Below are 14,352 nucleotides of genomic sequence, written 5' to 3'. Positions count from 1 at the left end.
GTAAAATCCAGTGTCAGCCACTGATGTGGCTGTGAGTTAAGGTGGTAGATCACATGATGGATAGATCACACAGATTACACACATAGATGGTTGCTATACCTGTCTGACGCATTCTCCCTTCCCCCCAACAACAATTTTGTTTTTTTTAATTAGTTTATATATTGTTGTGATTTTTATAGTCTCTTTCTGCTCCTCTACCCCAGCTACATCTTTCTCTGTCTTTCCCCCCAGTTCTTTCTTTCTACGAACTTATTCCAACTCTCTCTTTCTCTCTAAACCAACTCTCTCTTGTGTATATTTCTACCAGACTAGCCCAGTTTTTCTGGCCACTTACCCTAGCTCTCTCTTTCTATTTCTTCCCCTGCCCCATCTCTCTCTTCTCCACCTGTACAGTTCTTGGTAGCTTGCTTGAACTGTGCTGAGTGGACTTGCTGAGGCCTCCTCCCCCCATAGCCCTGCTCTCATTGCCAGAGCCGTTCTGAGTGTAGTGAGGCCTTTCTCCTGTGCCCCCCCTCCCCCAAACATCTTGGAGTGGGGTGGCCACACTCAATAGGGGAGGTGGCAGCAGCAGCTGTCACAGCCAAGCTCTTCCTCTCTCTGTTTTGGCCTTGTTACTCCAACTGTTTTCCCCCCCATTCAAGCTATTTCTTTCTGCTCACTTATTCCAGCTCTCTTTCTGTGTCCCTACCCCATCTTTTGGTGGCAGGATCTACTTTGGCACCTTCTGTCAAGCTGGTGGTGGTGGATGTGTCATGGGGTGAGAAGGCAAAGCATATTGGTGAGGATTCTGGTGGTAAAGTGAAGGATTGGGAGTTGTAGTGCAGTCAATCCCTCATTGCTCCAGTTGGCACACTCTGGACAACATCTTGCAGAGTCCTTTTCTGTAAGAAATGAGTCATCACCAATACAGCTAGGCTTTTATATAGTAGGATATTTACTTCCTTTTTATTAGAAATAGCCAATATGTTTACAACAGTGCCTAGTGAAGTGTACAAAAGAGGCCAAGCTGGCCAGGCGCTGCCCTTTATAGGCATGCCTGTCTCCCATGCCACATGACGGTTCCTTGTCATGTGACCTTGCAGCCAGTTAGCACCAGGAAGGAGGGTGGCTGCTCACTCCTCCCCTGCCACAACGGCGGCCCAAGGTAAGTCTTTTAGCAAAACACAATTGAAGAGAGTTGCCTGTTCACTGCTGTTAGGTAGATACAAGAAGGCAGAGCAGAGAGCTATCTGTGCAAAAAGTGCAACATACCATAGAGCAGACCTTAACATTATATTTGGCTTTATGAAACACCCCAAAAAATTTAAGAGCCAGACTTACTTTTCAGCCTGCAGGGTTTTATATTTTAATGGCCATACTCTCAAATTATTGCTAGTGCAGAACCTAATCCTAAACTCTTCAGTTTGACATTTTTCAAAAAGCTGTGACAAAAATGTAAATTTGGGAGTCGTGCTGGTTGCCATCATAACAAAAGGCTAACAGCAGTCCTTCACCTAAATAAGTTTGTACTTCTGTTGAGAATCACCAAAAGACACTTATAATTCATGACTGCAGAAAATACTAGCACTCTGGTGCCTGAAATTTGTCGAGCCCTGATGTAGAGGTTGTACAGTAATTGTAGTAGTTATAGCAGTTGCACACATTCTATTCCCTCCTGTGGAAAGAAGGTGTCTTTTAGAAGAAGCAGCCTGAGTATCTTGCATTGATGCACATCTTGAACAAGTTGATCCTTGGGCAGTCCCTGTTCTTATTTTATTTACGTTATTTATAGTCCGCCTTTCTCACTGGGACTCAAGGGACTCTTATCTGTCTTGGCTTCCACCATGACATCTGAAAGCAGTTGGCACTCCAGAAAGATGGTACTGGAATACTTTGTTAGAAGTTGCCTGCAGTCATAGATATTGGGCAGAATGTCCTGTCAGATTTCCATCTCAGGAATAGGAGAAGCTCTCGGTTTTCTGCGCATCCTCATAACATGCATCCAGCTTTACTTTTATAGCAGAATTTAGTTTCTAAGAGGTATTTTATCCACTAGAGAGCTTTGGCTTCTCTGTGGAATAACTTGAGTAGAACTGTTACAGTCTAGTAGATTATGTAACATGTTCACAAGTTAATGATTTCCTCCCTTATACATAACCATCAAATCTGGTTTGCATAGTAACTATCTTTCCCTTTATCCTCATTAGTGGTAACAATTAATTTGCACTCTTGTGCAACTAGATATTATGTCTCAAGTACACAGACATTAATTTATGGTTTTCCTCAAGGAGCCATAACCGCAAATTCTAAACAGTAGCAACATACATTTCCAGTCCACATAGTTTCTTAGGCTGAAAAGGAGGTTCTCAACTTGCCTGGCCTTGTTGAGATTCAAATTGAATGAAGCCTAGAACTCCCTATTCAAGTTCATTAAGACTCTTCTGGGCGCCTTTTACACATCTGAAGAATTGATTTCTTTTTAAACTGTTTAAGAGGAAGCCCCAGGGCTTTGCAGCTTATATTAAAAAATGAAATTTCTTCCTGTCTCGGAGCAGCACAAATAGTCAATACAGAATTGACAAATGATCCTTTAAGTACATCCATTGAATCCATTCTCTTCAGGCCCCTGTATAAGGCACTTCATCAAAAACACCATCATCTTGATGATACATTGTAGGAAAAACAAGCTGAAAATCAGGTAACCCAGTTTATCCGCTCTCAAGTAATTACTTTTACAGATTGGGGTAAGCTGATAAAAGCAAAATATGTTAAGAAGAAAAGGTTAGGATTTCTTTTTCTTGCTGCTAATACCATTACATTTAACATATTTAAAATAGAAAGAAACACATGGAGCAAATCCAACATTTGGTTTCTGTGATGGAAGGCGCTTCCTCAAGTCAAATGGACATTTCCTGGTTCCCCACTCCTTCTGCAAACTCTGGAACTCACTTAAATGCTTTCTTATGGGGAAAGGGGACCTTCAGATCAGCAGAGAGACAGATCACAGGGAGTTTAACTATTTAACACTCTCCAGAAATCTAATTGGGAAATGAATATTTTCCCCTTCTGGTGATAGATATCAACCTTGGATTCAGCTAAGAGTTTGGTACTACAAGGGTATGTAAAAGTCAGGCATAAGGAAAGATAGCTTAATTTTTTTTAACATTTCTATTTGCATGTCTCCTTTATAAAGCACCGAATGAAAATAATTTGCAGGAAGATCAAATATATTATATTTTTGCTATCAAGATGTGATGGATACAGATTATTACCTTGGTTAGTTTTCTGCCTTTGAATTTTTTAGTTATTGTTCAAGTAAATCCACCTTCAAAAAAAGAAAATTACATTAAAGACTATTAAACATTGTATTCTGCATAACATTGGCATGATAGTATGATAAACAGTCTTTAAAAAATCCTTTCCTACTTCCTTTTGCCTTGTAGTCTGGGTTGTTGACAATTCTTGAAATGTAAAACAGTGTTTTCATACCAGTTTTTCAAAAGGAAGGTAAAAACCAGAAGTGCTTTACTGTAGGTTCATATGTCAGATTTAAACTTCTGGACAATAATGAGGAAGGATGTTTAGGGATTATTAATATAAAATCCCTTGATATATTACGAAATTCAAGAACAGAGTAATTGTTAATTAAACCTTACCATAGGAGAGACTAGCAGAGAAGGGGGCTCAGGTGGGGAATTCTACTGACATACTTGATTTGGATAAAAACATGGAGCCTAGCGTGGAACATCATTGGAGGCTAGAAGACAGAGAATGTAGGTTCTAACACCAGCAAGCCAGGCAACCTCTTCCCATCTTGCCTTCAAGTTAAGGTCCTGATGAAACCTGCTTTCTCATCCTGAATTCTGACACAAAGGAAAGGAACTACTCTTGTAAAATAAATAGTGTGGTATCAACCACTTATTTCTTCAAAATGCCCTCTTACAGGTTCAAACCCAGCTGGCAATAAAACTGAAAATGACATGCATTGTGATAGACAAATGGTATTTGAAGAGCACTAACAGTCCTCAGCCAAGTACAGATTTGTGAGATCCTCGCTATGGGATTTTCTACATGGCCGGGGGGGGGGGGGGGGGGGGGGGAGGGGCATTTCTGGCTTTATCCTCTGATTTCCACATATATTTTTATGTCTTTAGTTTTCACTTTGGTTTTTTTTTGTCCCACCCCTTTTTTCCAGCTCTTTTGGGACCACTTTTACACCGATCTTTTTCTAGAAACCAATTTTGAGTTGTTGTTTTCCTAGTGGATAATATTTCTATCAGTTTTCTTTATCCTGCCTACTCTCACCCACCTCCAGTCCACTCTTCAGTGATTGAACAGTTGCTATTAAACAACTCCCTCTCCTCACCCCCTTACAGCAATTTCAGCTTTTTAAAGGGCCCTATAATGTTGACATAATGCTGCAATGTTTTGATGATAGCTTCAGTAGGTTCTCTGAATTCTCAGATTTCATGTACAAAAAAAGTAAGTCCCTAGTGCCATCCTTGCAGAGATATGCCTTTTTCCATAGGTTCACCACCATGGGTATAGAGGCTTGTGCTTTGTCCCATTTTTCATGCCTTCAGTGCATTTTATGTTAAATGAACAAAACTGGGGGTGGGGATCAGGGTGGAGGATACTGTTTTTAGAAAATCTTGGCAGCTGACGGATTTCTAGGAGTTCTACGCAGCTTACTTAATTTTGAAGTGTTTCCTACCCCTTATTTATTATTTGTTCATTTATTTATTGGCATTCTTAAAGATACCCTTCCCAATATAAATCTTTGATCTTGTTAAATCTGCGAGCAGTCATTTGCCTCTTGGGCTGCATTTTCAGTCTGTCACAGCTATTTTCTGCCTTGAGCCACAGTAAGTCTGACAAAAAATATCAGTTTCATTGTGCTATTACTTGGAAATTCAGAAGCAGATATTAAATGGGGTCAGACACATGTGAGAAAGTGACCTCTGGTGTAGAAGGATGGAGTACAGAAAGAAGTAGAATGGAGGAAGATGGCATGAGCAACTAGCTAAGGGTAACTGATCCCGCTACTGTGATAGGGATGAGTAAACAGAGTAGATCTTCACAGAAATAACAGAAGATCATTGAAACTGACATAAAAGTAAGAGGCCTTTTCCACAAAAGAAAGTATTTTTTAAGAATCCCCCTTAGACCCAAAGTTAATGTTGGCTCATTCCCTACTGCATTCCTTAACAGGCCCAGCTATATGCTTAATAGTAAAGCAAATCACAACCCTTTTGCAGCCAGTGTTATCCACAAAGCTGGGATATTGTTGAGTTGAATGGTTTTTGTCTTTCAAACTTTAGACCAGGGGTAGGGAACCTGCGGCTCTCCAGATGTTCAGGAACTACAATTCCCATCAGCCCCTACCAGCATGGCCAATTGGCCATGCTGGTAGGGGCCCACCCCCCCCCCCCCCCACCCCCCCCCCCCCCCACCCCCCCCCCCCCCCACCCCCCCCCCCCCCCACCCCCCCCCCCCCCCACCCCCTCCCCCCACCACCCCCCCCCCCCCCCACCCCCCCCCCCCCCCACCCCCCCCCCCCCCCACCCCCCCCCCCCCCCAACCCCCTCCCCCCCCACCCACCCCCCCCCCCCCACCACCCCCCCCCCCCCCACCCCCCCCCCCCCCCACCCCCCCCCCCCCCCACCCCTCCCCCCCACAACCCCCCCCCCCCCCCACCCCCCCCCCCCCCCAAACCCCCCCCCCCCCCCACCCCCACCCCCCCCCACCCCCCCCCCCCCCCAACCCCCCCTTCCCCCACACCCCCCCCCCCCCCCACCCCCCCCCCCCCCCAATACCCCCCCCCCCCAAATGGCCAATTGGCCATGCTGGTAGGGGCTGATGGGAATTGTAGTTCCTGAACATCTGGAGAGCCGCAGGTTCCCTACCCCTGGTGTAGATGATTGGGGACCACAATGGCAAATCACCCGTAAGCATCATCTGCCTAGTAAATGCTGTGATATAACATCACTGCATGAGTCAGTAGAACCCTGGTGCTTGCACATAAGATTGCCGGTATCTTTTTAGAGGGCCATATTTTCAAAAAAAGCTTTATGTGAGCAGTCTCAAAAACCCAGCCTAGGGTAATTTGAAACATCTGGCTCTACTTATCTACACAATCGGGAAGCCTAAGTGCATGTGACTGATGAAATGTGCTCAAGCTCCAGTTGCAAAACGAAACTGAAGCCTTTACCAAACTCAGTAGTACCAACTTGCCTTTCACAAGCATTCTTAGGGCGGACTCTTCGGAATGGCACTGTTTCTAAAAATAGCTTGTAAGCACATATGTCTACATGAGACTCAGCATCTGTTTCTCCACTGACCCTAACAATTTTATTTTCTGGAGGTAGGTCAGTCATCTTTTTTCCCCCCAAGGGTCCCTCTGTGTTTATCCAATCATGCTTGGTTTTGATGCAGGTAAAACAGAAGGGAATCTTACCGCTTTAATTTTTGGAATTGTTCTGTAATGGTCAGAACTATTTTGACAAAAGGTATTAGTATTTGATCATCAAGTCAGCTCTTGGAAAAGGTCTATAGAATGATATTCTGTAATGTTTTCTAAGCAGTACATTCCATAGCCAGTCTTTTTTAAAGCAGTTAAAGGCAGTGTCAGGCAGCTTCTATTTTTGTGGGAACAGCAGTTTATTCCACCACTGCATTCATCTTGCTTCTTAAAGCTGTGTTTTCCTGTTTCCTTTCATCATAAATATTGGGTTGAGTCCAGTGGAGAGAGGACAAGTTTGGTGGGTTTTTTCACCATTTACCTCTTCAACTGCAGTCCCCTAAGTCTTATCTCACACTTCTCCTAAGATCCCCCTGTACCCAAGGACCACCATTTGGGGGAACACAATGAGCTTTAGTGGGGGTGAGAAGCAGGAAAGTTCTAATCTAACCTATGTGCCTTCCATGAGGCAATTACAGTTAGATCCATTCTTGTTTGTTCTAGCATTTCTGTGCCACTTTTCCAGAGACCCTGTTCAAGGGAGCTTGCAAACATACTGTAGTAAAAATACCATAAAAGTTGTAACTATTAAAAACTAGCATTAAAAACCCAGCAAGAGGAAGAAACAACCTATTATTATTATTATTTATTAGGTTTATAAACCGCCCTCCCCCGAAGGGCTCAGGGCGGTGAACAGTATAAAGAGCACCATCAATTAAAATACAATGTAATATAAATAAGGATGGCTAGAACATATAGAACCTAGAACATATAGAACTTAAAGCAGGTCTCATAAAATACTTCTCAGGCTAGAAACAGACTATATTTTAAGCCCTTTTTCTTTTGGCTGTTTTTAATTTTTCTCCAGTTTGTGTTTATCCTCATTAAACGTAAACTAGATATTTTCTACAATTCACAAATGTGTTGACATTAGATCCCTCCTTTTCTCCAATGAGTTCAGGACAGCCTGCATGGTATCCTCAAGATGAGGATGAATCCCTCGAGGTCATCCAGTGAGCTTCTTGAGAGAGAAGGGGTTTAAACTCAATTCTTCCTTCTCCTAGTCTGACACTAGACCCAGGTCATAATCAGAGGCAGATAATGGTACTGCCTAACTGAAGCTAAGTGGAGAGTCTGGTTGGTACCTGGATGGGAAAGCATCCCCCTTGGCTTCTGTGGTAGAAGAAACACAGAATGTAAATGCAATAAATAATCATCAAACCTTACTAGCTCTCATGTCCAGCAGTTTTATTCACAGATCTCTAAACAGAAGAATGTATAGATTTACTTGGAACTTATCTGGATGTGTGCATGTCTCAATGTGGCTGTTGGGGGTGTGTGTGTGTGTGTGTGTGTGTATGAGAGAGAGAGAGAGAGAGAGAGAGAGAGAGAGAATGGGTTTTAGCCTAGTGCTGAAATATTTATTGATAAGACTGTAACTGTGCTGCATAGTGACAGTTTGTACTTTGAATTGCATGTTTTTCAGGATTACAGTTTGTTATATGAAGAAGCAAAATATTTTCAGCTTCAGCCCATGCTAGGGGAAATGGAAAGGTGGAAACAGGATCGGGAAACGGGCCGATTTTCAAAGTCTTGTGAGTGCTTGGTAGTGCGAGTTGCTCCAGATCTTGGAGAAAGGATAACAATGAGTGGAGACAAGTCCTTGATAGAAGAAGTTTTCCCAGAAATTGGTGATGTGATGTGCAATTCTGTCAATGCAGGGTGGAATCATGATTCAACACATGTCATCAGATTTCCTTTAAATGGATATTGTCATCTTAATTCAGTTCAGGTAGGTAGTATATATCAATATATGGGTAGATTGGTAATTTTTTGAATTGGAATTTTTTTCCTTAGTTTGTGTAATTTGTTGGTAAAATCTTTTTAATTACCCATTTACAGTGTTGTAACACAGGCTTTTGAAATACCGGCTGAAGGACTGTGTTTCCCCCAAATATTTCAGTGGCTCCTGAACTCTGACTTTGGGTGTGCATTTCAAAATTATTTAACTGATTTGAACCAGAAGTTGAATTCAGGTTTTCTGGTCACCAGGCCCATGTCCGAATTGAGGATTTACTCCCTGCCAACTCTCTGTTTAAAAAGAAAAAAATTAAGTGATTAACAAACAGAGTTATTTGAGGACAGTCTGTACCAGCTCACTTTTTGAGAAAAGAACAGGAAGGAAGGCATTTACAAATATTGTCATCTTAGAAACTACTTTTCCTTCTCATTGATGTTTAAATATAAGTGATGATGCCCAGATTGTATTTCTCCCTTCATTATCTTATTATTTGAGCCCTTAGAGGGTGGGGAGGTATGTCAAAACTAATAAATAAATAAATTTAATTATGTGTTTTATACCCATTCAGTGGACAACTGACTATGCAGATAATTCTGAAAACCTTAGCTGTTTCTGGAGCTTCTGGGAAATGTACCAATTTATTTTAATTTAATTTTATTCATTGTATATTCTCCCCTCCCCCCAGTAAAGTTAGCCTCAAGGCTGTTTCCAGCCTATTACTGCAGTTAGCATTTACAGTTAATAATAATAAAACCACTTTTATGTAACTAATATAATCAGTTCCATTAAAATTCTAGGATTTTGTTTGAATGTGGATTATGGGTGGGATAAGAATGGGAGACCCAAAAATGAATGAATAGGGTTATATTTGTTTGTTAGTGGGATCTATCAAGGGGAAAAAAGGGAGGGGATAGGAAGGGAAGGGAGAAAAGGAAAGAGGGAAGGGAGTGGAAGAGATGAGAAAGGAAAGCAGAGAAAAGAGAGGGAGGCCAACTTGTGTATGGACCATTGTTATTCTCAGTCATAGGCCTAGTGGAACATCTCTGCCTTACAGGCCCCATAGAAATTGCCAGCAGGGCCTAGGTCTTATTAGATAGAGAATTCCACTAGGCCAGGGCCAGACTTGAAAGATCCCTACCTTGTTGAGGATAGTTGGATGACTCTGGGGCCAAGGACTCCCAGGAGATGGATTTCCCTTGGAGCATAATGCCCTCTGGGGGGTATACCAGGAGAGGCAGTCCTGCAGACACAAAGGTCCCAGACGATAAAGGTTAATACTAAAACCTTCAACTTGATCCAGTACTCAACTTGAAGCCAATGCAACTGATGGAGCACTGATTATATATGTGCTTGCTATGGGGTCCCCATAAGGACCCATGCGGTCGTATCATAAACCAACTGTAGTTTCCAGAGCAGATCACATGGAAGCCGTGGGTAGAGAGAGTTCCAGTAATCTAACCTGGAAGCGACAGTTGTGTGGACCACTGTAGTTAGATTAGAGCAGTCCAAACAGGGGGCCAACTGCTGGACCTGGTGAAGATGGGAAAATGCTATCCTGGCAGCGTGTGGGCCCTGGGTCTCCAACGGCAGGGAGGCATCCAGAGTCTCTCTACAAAGGAAGCTGGTATTAGTTCCACTCCATGAAGAGTGGGGAGTTGGACTCCCTGATCTGGACCACCCTAACTTAACCACCATTTTTGCTGAATTTAATTTTATCTTTTATTCTTCCTGGATAATGTTTCTATTTTATAGCATAATAAGAAACTACCATGGTAGAGATAAAAAAAACCATTATTTCTATTTTAACAACTGAATCCGATGATAGGATAACTCTAAATATGGCCAAGTTTGTTGTGTTCGCAGGAGGATTTTAAATTTTTCAATTAGTGGTTATTTTAATTCAGTATGGATTTTAACGTAACTATCTTAACTTAACTATGTATGTTTCTATTTTGTATATTTGCCAATTTCATTTTTACATGATGGCTGGTCAATGACTGTAATAAACTAACTTGCTTACATAATAATACCATATCTTGACTTAAATAAATCTGTTACAAATAATCACTTGTCGAGTATACGTAAATAGTGAGGTGTTAAAGGGGCATTAGACATTTAGGAAGTTAATTATTTATGAAGTGACTTGTAGTGATGTGTTTCATTTGGCTACTGGATCCAGAACCACAATTGACAACCCAGTAGGTGTGTCAGTTGATACCTGTGTTCCTGCACCCTACAAGCCTGGGGAAAGAAGTGAATCTTCCATACTATGCCTTGAAGGTCAACTAGATATTATAAAACTGCATATGTAGCTTTGTGGTTAAAGAATCTTAAATGAGATTTAGTCATGTCTGGGTAATGCTCACCAAATGTATTTTAAGCAGTTTCATCTTGAATTGAGTTTTTTTTTTTGGGGGGGGGGGAGCCTTTCTTTTCATTCTGTTTTTATCAATGTATTTTTATTACAGTGAATTCAAAACATTAAATATTTAACAAACCTATAGGCCTCCCAGCCACAATTAAAACTTGCCCTGGACCATTTAACCTTGGCCACTAACATTCCTCCAAACAAAAGAAATGCAGAGCATAGATGGCTAGGGTCTCATGCTCCAAAGAATCTTTTTGCGCCCACAGCAAAGGGTATGAGAATAGTCTAGCTTTAATTGAAGCATTATGTTTATCTGTACTACATTTCACAGTATTAAAGTAAGAACTGACCAGTAAGGAAAGGAATTGTTAGGCGGTCTGGAAACAGAAAAAGGAAATAGTAAGTAGCCAGCCCTTGAAAACGTGTTCTTCATTTTCTGCCTTGTGTTAGGCAAAAAAAAAAGATGAGGCGGGCTTCAGTAACTTCAGCCACTGAATCAAGACCACTGTTCATATGTTATTGCAGTCTAGTAGTGACTACTGGAGAGAGGTCAACCAGGTTTTTTTATTTATGAAACTAAAATGAGGAAGTAGAAAACATAGTAGAAATTAGTACATGAAATTAAATGTTACTATACAGCACATGGCAAACAATTTTCTGTGTGGAATGTGCCATTGTGCAATTTTTTTAAAAAAATGCTTCTGTTGAACGTGGTTTGAAGAACCATTTTCCCATTCCACTGATCTCCTGTTAAAATCCAGAAGTGTGGATACTGCATTGTATATATGGCTGGTAGACCACTCTACCTCTCTGTTCTAAAGATGGTGTTTTCCTTGTCTGGTTTGCAGGTACTTGAGAGGTTGCAACAGAGGGGGTTTGAAATTGTTGGCTCGTGTGGAGGAGGAGTGGACTCTTCCCAGTTCAGTGAATATGTACTTAGACGAGAACTCAGAAGGACATCTCGCTCATCTTCTGTCATTCGAATAAAACAAGAGCCTCTGGATTAAGGAAATTTTTGTTTTCTTATGCAACCATGAAAAGGAGGGACCTTCATGTGCATTGGGACACCAAAGGAGCCCTGGAGTGAAAAATTGAATAAAGACCTGTATTCATATGGAGCATTTGGAATAGTAATAATAACCTCAAGGTGTAAAATATGTATATGTGAAAAGTTAGATAATGAAAAAAATAAAAAAACCCTAATGGTAGAGGAGGTTGGTGCTGTGATGGCCATTAAGTGTCCTAGGCCTTAGCTAGGCCTGATTTAACAGTAAACAAGCCATTTCTGTTGGGGAAGAGTCACAACTCCTTTTCATTTTCCTTTGCCAGCTGGCAATCTGTGTTTCAGTGTATACACCTTGAATCAAGTTTGTTTGCAGATATTTGTCATAAAGGTGACTGGGCACAACTTCAATCCATCCATGACATAACAGAGTTTATCAATGGGAATTTTAAATGTAGCTTGTACAGAAGTCATATTCTTCTGTTGACCTCACAGATGTGAACATTATTCTTGTTGGTTTTTTTCCCCAAAAGGAGACAGAATTTATAACTACTTGGTAGAGTTGCTCTGGTTTGAGTCCAGTGCTTTTGTAAGTTTATTCAAACTTTATAATACATAAAATACAATAATTTCTGTTACAATGTTCTGTTTAAGCCAACACTAGCCAAAAAAATGTAAAATAAAAAAGATCAAAATTAGCTTTTAACTTGCTCTGTTATGCATTTTATATGTTCAGTGGACAATAAGTGATGTTGAGTTCTGTGTGCAACAAAAATAAGAAGGCATAAGGAAGTGAGTTTCAGAAAAATGATGTACTTTATCTTTAATATGTCATAGAAACAGTTTTGACGCACCTTATACTTTCTCTCCATCAGTGATTATTCCAGCCTTTTTAAATAATTCGACAAGTATTCATTTTAGAGGAGCTTTTGAGTTCTGTACAGTATTTTATAAGTGATTAAATTGCAATCTGTACAATTAATATTCAGCTACTTCAAACACTAACATCCTTGCCTAAGATATTCTCAGCACTATTCATAAAGTCATGCCCTAAAGTTTACACTTAAACTCCTCCCCCTGCCCCTCATTTTTTCCAACCTATTCCACAATGCACAGTTTCACCTCAGTTATTGTTTGGGTCAAACTAGATGTGATACTCAGTCTCATATACTTCCTGTCCTTACTACAGCCTCTTTTCCATTTGGCTTTTGTCAACACACATCCCATGATCCTGAGCATAAATTTCTTTGGAGGGCATGGGGGGATCCCGTCTTCACCTTTTCAACAGTAGAAAAGCTAGCTGAATCTAATCCATGTTTTTCAGCAGCTAGGTGGTAATATCCAGTTTGGCTTCTATTGTTTCTGCATCTAGGGCACCATCTGAGATAATCTTCCAGTTGTGCTAACATAAGGACTAGCACCTCTTCAGCTGCCCTACCCCTTCTGCTCTCTGCCTTAACAAGGGACTTATGTGTTCAATTACTGCTACAGAGATGTTTGAATAACAGCTGGATTTTATATTTTGGAAGGAAAAGCAGCCATTACATGTCCCAGTACACAGTGTAGCCTGCAATTTGATTTGATTTTGCACTAGTTACAATCTATTCTTCAGGAAGTTTCCTGAATTACCATCTAAAGACTATAGCATGTTTTAGATAGTTTTTCACCATCTCTCTCTCCTCTCTCTCTCTCCTCTCTCTCTCTCTCATATGTTGCCTAGCATGCTGGATTGGATCCCATGAATCTGTTCTGGTAGTAGAGGTACCGTATATACTCATGTATAAGTCTAGTTTTTCAGCACATTTTTTGTGCTGAAAAAGTCCCCCTCGACTTATATACGAGTCAGCTGTATTTTAAAAAATATTTTAGGACCCAAGGGGTGCAGTTTTTAGGATAGTGGCACCAAAATTTCAGGATATCATCAGGTGATACTCCTGATGATACCAGCCAAGTTTGGTAAAGTTTGGTTCAGGGGTTCCAAAGTTATGGGCCCCCAAAAGGGGTGCCCCATCCCCCATTGTTTCCAATGGGAGCTAACAGTAGATGGAGCTACATTTTGAGGGTCCATAACTTTGGACCCTTTGAACCAAACTTCACTAAAACTGGGTGGTATCATCAGAATAATCTCTTGCTGATACCAGCCAGGTTTGGTGATGTTTGGTTCAGGGGGTCCAAAGTTATGGACCCCCAAAGGGGGTTCTCCCATCCCTCATTGTTTCCAATGGAAGCTAATAGTAGATGAGGCTACCCTTTTGAGGGTCCGTAAGTTTGGACCTCCTCAACCAAACTTCACCAAACCTGGGTGGTATCATCAGGAGGATCTCCTAAAGATACTCTGAAATGTTGGTACTGCTAACATAAACATTCCTCCCCTGACAGGTTGTGTGAATGTCCCTTCTAAAATGACACCTGCCATGTGCAATTTTAAAAATATGTACAATAAAATAATGAACTATTCTTTTTAAAAGCAGGGTAGTTTTGAGTCATAGTGAACAGGCATGTTCATTCCAGTTTTTATTGTAAGATCCATTGTTTAAAACCCTTCCTTACAAAAAAAGCTAAGGTTTTTGTACTTTTACAGTTATTGTTGATACCATATTGTTCTTGTTGACCTTCTTTTCCACTTAAAGAGCTAGTTTACTGTTTTTCTTTGAAATAAATATTCAAAAACATTTAACCTACTGATGCCTCAATTAATGTAATTTTATTGGTATCTATTTTTATTTTTGAAATTTACTAGG

At 40.9% G+C, this 14,352-nt stretch overlaps 1 protein-coding gene across 1 annotated transcript in view; it reads left to right on the top strand.

The window, feature by feature from the left end:
* The window catches only part of KCTD1 (potassium channel tetramerization domain containing 1), a 56,611-nt gene extending 43,550 nt beyond the window's left edge, over positions 1-13,061 (top strand). The window contains exons 3-4 of the mRNA XM_048508539.1: positions 7,850-8,231; positions 11,457-13,061. Coding sequence (XP_048364496.1) covers positions 7,850-8,231; positions 11,457-11,615 — 541 coding nt within the window. The 3' untranslated portion in view covers positions 11,616-13,061. The remainder of the gene's footprint in view (positions 1-7,849; positions 8,232-11,456) is intronic.
* The last annotated feature ends 1,291 nt before the right edge of the window (positions 13,062-14,352 follow it).

The sequence above is a fragment of the Sphaerodactylus townsendi genome, linkage group LG09 (genome assembly GCF_021028975.2).
Source record: "Sphaerodactylus townsendi isolate TG3544 linkage group LG09, MPM_Stown_v2.3, whole genome shotgun sequence".
NCBI classification, from domain to species: domain Eukaryota; kingdom Metazoa; phylum Chordata; class Lepidosauria; order Squamata; family Sphaerodactylidae; genus Sphaerodactylus; species Sphaerodactylus townsendi.
This window is presented reverse-complemented; position numbering and strand designations above follow the sequence as displayed.